A 10,097-nucleotide genomic window follows, 5' to 3' on the forward strand; every position below is an offset into this window, starting at 1 on the left:
ACTGCGGAAACCACTCCATCGACTTCATGCTAGGGACTGCAATGGTCTCTGATATGATCGTATCGGTCACATTCCGAAACGTCATATTTGCAAAAATCGCAGCAGCCTTGATGTAAAAGAACTTCATTTTCCACTTCGTCATCCCCTTGGGAGGAGTCATCAGTTTGGGACTACCCTCTCGTTGACGGAAAGAAAAGAACCCCAAGGACACCGTCATTTGATAAAACCGTCGGAAATCTCCAACGGTAGGCTCTATGCCAAGAGCACGAAAGGTGAATTCAAAATTTCGAATCCGGATCATACCAAACGGACTCAGTTGAGAAATGTGGACCTTGTACCACTCCAAAACCTCAACAACAAAAACAGTCAAAGGTAACTGGAGATTACAGTCACCAAAAAAGTCTACCCGCATGGTCACATAACCGGCCGGAGCATCGGCACCGGTGTCACCCTCCGATGGGTAACAGGCCCCATATTCAGGGGGCATTTGGACATCAAGAATCAGACGATCAAAGGTCTTCTTGGTCCAGTTTAACACCGGTAAACCACCACCGGCGGTTCCCCCCTCTTCTTCCTCCGCCACCACCGGCGATGAAGGCTCCGGGTTGTCACCTTCCACATTATGTGGACTTGATGGTTCAGCCATCAGAAATGTCGAAGAAACGAAAGAACGTGAGTAGAAACACTAAACTCAACCTCACCGGAAGTTCAAGAAGTATCGTCGGAGAAGACAAAGAAATGTTCTCTCACCGGCAAATTTTTGAAATTTCGAACAAGTGAGGGGAAACCACGAACGGTTTCCCCTTATATACCCATCGCAATTAATGAGGAGGGAGAAAACGAATCATCACGTTCAAAAAGAACGAATTACGCGACACCACGTGTCAAGCGCCGCTTCCGCTGACGGTTATCACGCGCGCGGGGCCGCCCACGCGCCTGACATAGGAGACGTTTACACTCTTTGCTACAGTGCATTTAATGCCTCGGGCAGTGCAAACGTCCTTTCATTTCAGCACATGCCAGAAAGATCTCACCAACTTCCACTAACTCACACGTGAGATCAGCCACGTATGCAACAAAAAGCGACTACCTTATCCAATTACAAGCGGCATGCGGTTTCTCTGGTATACCGCACCATAACCCATACCGCATGTCGTTTTTTACATACCCCTAAAAATAGGCAAAAATATATATCTCCACACTATAAGGGGGTATAATACCTGACCGCACTACCCACGAGCACACGTGGAATATGCGGAAATGACACACACGAGCCCGTTCAGGTGTGTCAGATACTCAGAACCAGCGTTGTTCTTTGGACTGAACCGCATCTCAGAAACAGGTAAACCGCATTGCCTTCATTCTCTTCAAGCTTCAAGTCCCTCCTGTCCGGTTCATAACCACAGGGGGTACATGAACACCTTCTTTAACGTGAAGAAGGAAGAGAATGTACGCGCGCGCACATCAGCAACCGTGACTCCTGAACCTTCAAGAGCCACATCCGAGCAACACACCCGTTTCGAGCGAATATGGGAATGCAAAACCGCAGACACTCATGAGTCACTGCGGACATAACCATAGCTTCCGGAAATGGTTGCTACGGTAGAGCCACAACTAACTCCACATCGAGGAACGAAACTACTCCAAGGAAAACTCCTCGGTATTGGAACGGGAAGGAAGGTGCCTAAGGAAGAGATGCGGACGAGATCCCCAATGATCATACGAGCCCTTGTCGAACAACAAGCGATCGAACAAGCGGTAACAAGTCTGCTTATGACTTTGTTACCCTACTTGTCCGTTGGATAGAATAAACAATGATAGGCATTACCATGCCTATGATCATGTTTATTTGACCGTTATCCAGAATCACATTGTTCGACCAAACATGGCCAACAATAACGCAAGTGCCCAACGTTGTTCCCACAACCGTGGCCAACAATGTCAAGCAACGAGGTAACCGCAAAGGACATGCGGTTACTTGAGAGCTAATGGGAAGAACATGAACACCCCACAAAAGGAATCATCATTAGATATCCAATCATGGGAACAACATGCTCTCTTCTTCATTCACCACTTCAAAGGTTGGTTCGAAGTTTGTGCACACCTTCAACCACCATCTCAAAGATTGGTTCGAAGTTTGTACACTTCCTCCAACTAATTCCTACAGTTGGTTCGGCACACCAACAGGTGGCAACTAGCCAAAGGCTGAGAATTTCGCATCAGACGAAACATTTTCACCGGTACGGAATAGGCGTCAAATGACCCTTCCAGACCTCCAGCTTGATTTACAAACAGAGAAGACCATCCACATGGTCTAGGATCTTCTCCAGACTCCAAACTACCTTCTAAACACCATAGTCCAGTACTCCTCCCACATACAATGTATGTGGCAGCAACACTAGACTGGGGGGACTTGAAGGGGTATGGTCCCAGATCTCGCGTCAGCATCGACCGCGAGTGACCGTTACCCTTATCAAAACCCCCACCAGTTAACAACCTACTTGTGCCTATGCGAGAACGCGTCGACACAAGGGTTGAATCCAATCTATCTAGTGATGAGGGAGGACTTACATGGAACATGAGAACGGTAGAGTGATGCGACATAGCATCACATCTGATGTATGAAAACAGAAGTATTCACAGCGATACGGCCTCGCACCGCGTCCAGTGAACACTTCTATCAATACAAGGAAGCGGGATAACAGCAACAGTCACCACAGGCGACGATGCGGCCAGCACCGCATCTCGTGTATTTCTTGATCACAAGCAAGAGACGCGATAACATCAGATGTTACCGCAGGCAGCGATGCGGCTAGCACCGCATCCTATACGCTCAACAAGTGGGACTGACACCACAGTGCAAGTGGAACCAATGGCAGTCACCTGTCAGGTCTACGTAAGCGACAGAGTGACGTGGCGTCGTCTCCCCGGCCGACATGTCTGACACACCTGCAAAGGTGCAGCATGCCGTCAGTCTGTCCATCCACATCCTCCTTCACTCCTCGGCTATAAATACCAACCCCAAACCAGGTTTGAGGTATCTCTTCACAACTCTCTCACTACTACTATCTTACTTTGCTTCCCAAGCAAACTACTGATTCTCACGCCGGAGAGTGGTAACAAGGAGCACCCCCCACCCCATCCTCCTTGTTACGAGTCACGGTTTGTTTCCTTGTGCAGGAGATCAACCCACCGGTGATCCAGCCAGCGATCCTCGAGAGGAAGGGATTAACCCTTCTTGACGAGACCAGTGAGTTAACCCTGCCCGGTTAACCATTGTTTTAATCTAACTGATATTTCAGTATAACAGATGAATGACGGATAAATGAGTGATCGTGATTGGCGGTGACGACGGTTGAATGACGAGGCAGCAAAGTAGCGGTGAGAGATGCGGCGAGACCTTCACTGCCGCCGGAGACAAGGTACGCATTCCCGACTTTTCGAAACGGATCTCGATCGTACACGTGGATAGATGCGTTGGTGGATTCAATTGCAAGTAATAATAGAGATATAGTTGTGACGGTGATGAACCGGAGATTTGAAATGCGTTCAGAATTCATACAGGTTGAGTTGATGATTCGTGCCTCATATATGGATTATATCCAAGTAATTCATGGAGGTTGAGTTGATGATTGATGGGAGGTGTTCATCGGATTTCTTGGGGGTGAGGGTGGAGAGGTTGAAGAAGATGAAGTTAAAGATGGTGGGGGGTGGGTCCATAAAGACGGTGGGGTTAGGATGATTGGGTGAGAGGGTGAGGTGGGGCCATGCACTTAATCATCTTATGTATTTTCTAAGATTTTAATTATTATTTTTTTAACTAGTATTATATCCTGCACGCATTGCGGCGCGCTAAACCGAATCGTTCTCGGTTTAAAATTTACTTGCACTAATAAAGTTGATCTTTTTACACTAATGAAGTTGATACAAATGGATGTTGATATGTTTCAACGGGGCGTTTAAGACAAATACATAGGTTTTAATATATACAGTCTTCCGCTTATATATAGATCACAAAAGTTTTTTTTTTTCATTTCCATTTGCTTCATGCGTCCGGACACCTAGTTTTCTTCGTGTCACTAATACCTTCACCTGTATACCTTCCATTGGTTTTTGTTGTTCTTACACTTGTTGAATTCCAAATAGATTGAATAAGGTTTTTGGTAGCCTCCTTTTAAGTGATCCAAATTCCATAATGCTGATCATGACATGACAAGAGGAGCAAAATATCAAAGCTCGAGTAATAATCAAAGTCAAATATGTTTGTAAAAGAATACATATTTTACCCACAACTCGCCAAGACTTGTGAATTTGTTCAGTGTTGGTGTAACCCCATCCTCCAGTGCGTTTCTATCAAGTCGACTGTTGCAATTCAATCAAGAATATCATCGTTGACTTCTTTATAGTTTTATGTAGATTTTAAACAGTCTGAATAGAGATACCTCTGATCAAACCTCAAACGCGGACATCTCGATGCTGAATTAAACATACCAGTCTGCTAGAAATAACTTTTACCCATTTGACCCATCTGTTAGAAATAAAAAGTAAACCCTTCAGTCTAATGGTAAAGAAACAGAAACGACTGGTTCAATTCTAAGTGCAATATATAACAAAAAAGTAATTAACCAAATGATGAACCATTACATTCAGCTGGCAATTCATTTTCAGAAAGTCGAGTCAACTTGAAACTGGGACCAGTGAACTCTGCCGCTATTGGTCCAAGTCTATCCCCAGTTTTTCTAGTCAATAAGAAAATTCTCTTCTTATTGGATTCGGACAATTAAAACCTATAAGAATATACCATAAGAGATGGTTAAAATGGACTGCTTGGATATTGGGTCACGATGGTTTGGTTTTTAGTAATAGCGGATATCTTTTAATATGGGTCAAAGCAAATTGGTAGGGTGGCCCAATAAACATTCTCCTTTTCCTTTTTTTGAGTCTTACATATAAAAAATGTATCGAACATGATGAAGAAAACCAAATTACTATAACACTAATCAATCTATGTATGAATAAAGAGACATAAGAGGTCATAAGTAGGAGTATACATTATTCAGATGACGATTCCTGTTCAGAAAGTTGAGCCAATTCATGATTGGCTGGCAACTCCTCTGCCACTGGCTCAAGGTCACTCCCACCTTTTCTAGTCGATGAGAAAACTCTGTTCTTGTTGGACCTGAACAATTTAATCATAAACATAATATATGTGGTTGTTAAAATGGGCTGGTCGCCTGGTTGGGTACTGGGTTGGAATGGTTTCCGGTAATAACGACTAACTTTTAAATACGGGTCAAAACAAAACAAATCAAATTGCTTGGGTGGGTACACAAACATCCACTTTTTCCTTTTTATTCTTGAATCATATAAATATAAAATGTATTGAACATAATTAATTACTAATCCAAATATATGAATTAAGACATATAATAGGTTGTAAGAATTAAATATATACACTTCTGGTCACTTTTGAGCCATTCCAAAATATGAGACTCTATTTACATATCCATTATGCAAAAGTGACCAGAAGATGATTAACAATATATATTAATATATGCCCCCTTTTATCATAATGTGAAATGTTAACCATGGTTTATTACCCTACAAAAAACACCCTTCTATACGTAATTCTCTTTCAAATTTATTAGCCGTTTTTAACGTTAGAAATTACACATATAACCTAAATCGACCCAGCCATATGAAAATGGGCCAAATTGCCACTTTTTTTTTTTTGTATAAATTACCTGTAGATAGTTCTTTATGTAAAGGGAAATTTGCAAAATAGCAGTTAATCGTTGTATCTATAGTTCTAATTGTTTTGGCAGCCTGACTTCCAAATAGACCTGGAAAATTTTAAATTATGGATATGATTCAATGCGACACAAATGTAGGAAAATTTTGTGCACTCACAATAATACATTTTAATATTTATAGTAAAAAAAGAAAAACAAAGAAAGAAAGAAAAGTTCAAATAACCTGCAGAAGTTGTGTTGCCCCTGGTTTTATGTTTTCTTCTAGCTTCGGAAGCGAGCACCTAAGAAAAAAATAATACTAATAGACCGATGTTATACCGTATAATTAATAATGAGTTGAAAGGAAGATAACATAAAACATACTCTTGTGTCACTCTCAAGTGTGGCTTTCACGAAATCCATAACCCCACTGTACGTGTGTTATATACAATACCTGTACGTAGAGCAAACATATACACACAGTTCAATCTTGACCTGAACAACAACACTGCATCAGTCGACTGCCTTTTTCACCAACAAACCCTACTCCAGAGCCATACCTATATGATCACCAAAACCCGCTTCGCCTGATGACCTGCCCAAAAAATAAATAGAAGTTGTTCAGTTTTATTATAGCTACTCGATCTCTTCTTTTGGAAATGCAAAAATACAAAAAATCGGATTTCAAAAGCAGTTAATCTTGACGAGTCAATGTTTTATGATACCTTTCTTTTTGTAGAAAGCATGCTACACTTGTTCACACCCTGTATCAGAAAGCTCAGTTGCCTAAAATTTATATAGTGTTTTATTTTATCTTTTAAATTGTTGGTAGATTTGATTTTCATAACTTTGATGCGTTGTAATCTTATCAAGTAGAATGCTCTAAATTAATTTCTGCAGCCCTACACCAAGCCTCACCTGAACAGATGTGTGCTTCGCCTCGCGCTGAGGCGTCTCTAGACACACTTCACAGTCTCAGACATCTACATGACACTTTATAGCTAATCTTTTAGTAATAAAGATTCACTGCATATTTACTTCATTATTGAATGGTAGTTTGATGGTGGAGTGTGCTATCTACATGAAACTAAAACACAGGTTTGAAAAAAAAAATGGAGCTCAATTCAAATTCAAAATCTCTAATAGTTGAACATCAGAATTAATACACTACATTAAGCAACATCAATTTAAAACTTGATAGCTCAAAAATATATATACTGAATTAAACCAAGCTCAATTCATGCGCTATTAACACATACACGAGTCTTGAAAAGTTTAAATCAAACCGTGTTTCTAAGATTCAAACTCAAGTTATGATATATGTTTCTAGGGTTCAAATGTTATTAACCCAATATTATTTATCCAAAAACTTAAACCCACAAGATCACAATTCAATTTCTTTTTAACTCAATACGATTTATTAAAAAAACTTCCACACCAGATCACAATTCAATTTCTTGCTTCAACCAAAAACCAAAACAAAGCACCACATGAAAACAAAGAGCAAACAAAATAAACTCACCGGATAAGACCGAGTCTGATGGTGAAGTGTGATAGCGAACAACACAGACTAACCCAATCTGAGCGGTACCGAAATCTTCACCGGAACCTCACCGGAGGTAACCTACTCATCAGATTAGCATGACTCGTCAGATTAAGGTTCATGGACAACCGATCTAACCAAATAGCCAACATGCAAGAGAAAAGAGAAAAGGGCTAACCGGAAATGGCGAGAACTTGATCGGAACCCTAGCCGGGAAACCCTAGACTCGACGACTTCGTCTCTGTGGGTGTGAGGCGAGCACGCGTGGGGTCGGTTGCCAGAGATTCGCCGGCTCCGGCTCTCTCTATCGTCTTCCGCCTCTGTCTTTCTCCCTTTTCTCTCTGTGCCTGTATATCTCTTTTGAGAAGATGGGAAGAAAGGAGGGTGAAACACGTGCACAATAATAAGCCACGTAAGTAAATAGATATTAATTTAATAATAAATATCACTTCTCATTCGCTTTCTTTTTTATCATATATAAATTGTAAGGGTATTTAGGTAATTTCACACTAAGGTTCTGTTTGTTTTGCTTATATTGTCTGTAAAGAGCTTATGTCTGCGGGCGGGCAGACATAAGCCCTTGAAGACTGTTTGTTTTTAAAAAAAGTAAGATCTTAAAATAGCTTTTAATAGCTTAAAAAAAGCTATGAATTATAGCTTCAAGATCAGATCAGATCTTCACACACCACCCACCCTTCTTCTTCTTCCTCTTCTCCCCTACCACCACCACCTCCGCCACCACCACCGCACCACCTCCGCCACCACCTCCACCACCACCATCGTCAAAACCCACCACCACCAAACCCATCAATTTAGGGAGACCGTAGAGAGAGAGAGAGATCTGTGTGAGAGAGAAAGATCTGTGAGAGAGAGAGAGATCTGTGAGAGAGAGAGAGATCTGTGTGAGAGAGAGAGAGACCTGTGAGAGAGAGAGAGAGACCTGTGTGGTGGCGGAGGTGGTGCAGTGGTGGTGGCGGAGGTGGTGCGGTGGTGGTGATGGTTGTAGAGAGAGAGAGAAAGTGTTCTGTGAGAGAGAGACCGTAGAGAGAGAGAGAGAGAGAGAGAGAGAGAGAGAGAGGCGGTGGTGTGATGGCGGAGGTGGTGCGGTGGTGGTGGCAGAGGTGGTGCGATGGTGGTGGTGGTTGTAGAGAGAGAGAGTTTGTAGAGAGAGAGAGAGAGCAGAGAGAGAGAGCTTGTGTGTTTTGTGTGTGTGAAGTTGTTTTTGAAGGAAAAAAACAAACCCTCTTCTCCTTGCATACTGCAGACATTTGGGCAACATCTTCTCTTGCAGATGCCTGCAGATGTGGTTCGCAGACTACAGACATTTTACATCTGAAAAAACAAACAGCACCTAACTTAACTGAGAAAACTAACACCCATCCGCGCCAAGGACTATCCGAGAACAAAATTGCAAAAGTTGGGGACTATAATTGTAATTTTAGAAAGTTAGGGATTAAAGGTGAAAAATAGGCAAACCACAAGGACTATCCATGCACTTTTCTCTAAAAAATAATAACAACGTAAATTAAAAATAATAACAATGTAAATTAAAAATAATAACAATGTAAATTTAAAAAATAATAACAATAAGAATAAAAATAGTAATCTGTAAATTAAAAAAATATTAGTAATAACAATAAGAATAAAAATTACCTTCACATAAATTTTCAAGAGAATCACGACACATTCTTGACGACATCCTTAAATATTCATCTCACGCATTACTCGATGTGCCGTACGCTAGTTGCCTAATTGTTGTTGTACACTTTTGTATTACAGAGAAACCAACTTTGTGACTAGCACTTTCTATTTGTGTGAAAAAAGAGAATTCGCCCGCAAGATCATTAGAAATTTTAATGAAAAGACGACGGCTCATACGAAACCTACCCTTAAACTGAACATCATCGTACAACGGATTTTCATAAAAAAAATCTTGCATTAGACGTTCATGAGCACCTAACCGATCTCGTTCAATAGCTGGTTGTCTGGTACGCGATGTAGAGGATTGAGCTTCTTCTCGCAAATAATTAATCGTCTGCTGCGTAATTGCGATAATTATATCGTCAAGAACACCGTCGGATGAAGAGCTCGAAGAATCGAATGACATTCTTAAAAATGATTGGGTAGAATTTATGTGTTTTTTTTGTGATTGGTGTGTGTGTTTTAGTTGTGATTGGTGTGTGTTTTAGTTTGGGATAATTTTGTATTTATATTTGAATTAAAAAAAACTTTTTTTAAAAAAAAATTTGAACGTTGGCCAACGATAAGGTTGACCAACTTACCTCGATCGTCCCAATTCCACTTCGTTACCATGCTGGCGATGGCAACATGGCGCCCCCTTTTAAAGTTGACGGTATGGACGGCGGCGCCTCTCCGGCGTTATCGGAGGTGAGATGGCAGGGGTGGCGCCCTCCACACCCTCCGGCCTAAGATTTTAATACTAAATACAAGAAAAAAATACAATACAATAATAAGCCATAGGGCTAAATATGTAATATAATTTATAAATTGCTAACATATATATTACTTGATAATTACATATAAATTAAAGGTTTACTATCAACCATAATTAGCTTTTTATTTAAATGTGTCACTATTACTTTATCTTTTTTTTTAAACGGCAAAGAATCTCACGTGTAAATCCACCCTATTCAGAGTTATGTCCAAAGTCATGAGAATTCGTAAACCCTCGCCCCCCGTTAGACTCGGACCCGAGAGTAAAGTCCAGATTCGTTCCTTCAACTAGATTTCCCTCAAAAATAATCGAGACGAGAATCGAACCTACGTTAATATCAATTTATCAATCCATAAACTATCAGTTT

At 41.0% G+C, this 10,097-nt stretch overlaps 1 protein-coding gene and 1 long non-coding RNA gene across 4 annotated transcripts; both read right to left on the minus strand.

The window, feature by feature from the left end:
* Positions 1-3,865: 3,865 nt before the first annotated feature.
* LOC110894113 lies at positions 3,866-7,645 on the minus strand. Of its 3 annotated transcripts, XR_002566109.2 has the most exons (9): positions 7,454-7,645; positions 7,255-7,356; positions 5,977-6,327; positions 5,745-5,843; positions 5,052-5,179; positions 4,645-4,787; positions 4,443-4,528; positions 4,287-4,362; positions 3,866-4,198 (listed from the first exon to the last, which is right to left on the minus strand). It is a non-coding gene; the product is annotated as an uncharacterized LOC110894113 (long non-coding RNA). The 3 variants fall into 3 exon arrangements; XR_004874472.1 differs by lacking the exon at positions 5,745-5,843 and having other exon boundaries at positions 4,291-4,362; XR_002566110.2 differs by lacking the exon at positions 5,745-5,843.
* A 1,344-nt stretch (positions 7,646-8,989) lies between these two features.
* Positions 8,990-9,382, minus strand: LOC110892452. The gene has a single exon (XM_022139612.1). It carries the CDS (start codon positions 9,380-9,382, stop codon positions 8,990-8,992), a length of 393 nt encoding a protein of 130 aa, XP_021995304.1.
* Between the last annotated feature and the right edge of the window lie 715 nt (positions 9,383-10,097).

This window comes from Helianthus annuus, chromosome 12, assembly GCF_002127325.2.
Source record: "Helianthus annuus cultivar XRQ/B chromosome 12, HanXRQr2.0-SUNRISE, whole genome shotgun sequence".
NCBI classification, from domain to species: Eukaryota; Viridiplantae; Streptophyta; class Magnoliopsida; order Asterales; family Asteraceae; genus Helianthus; species Helianthus annuus.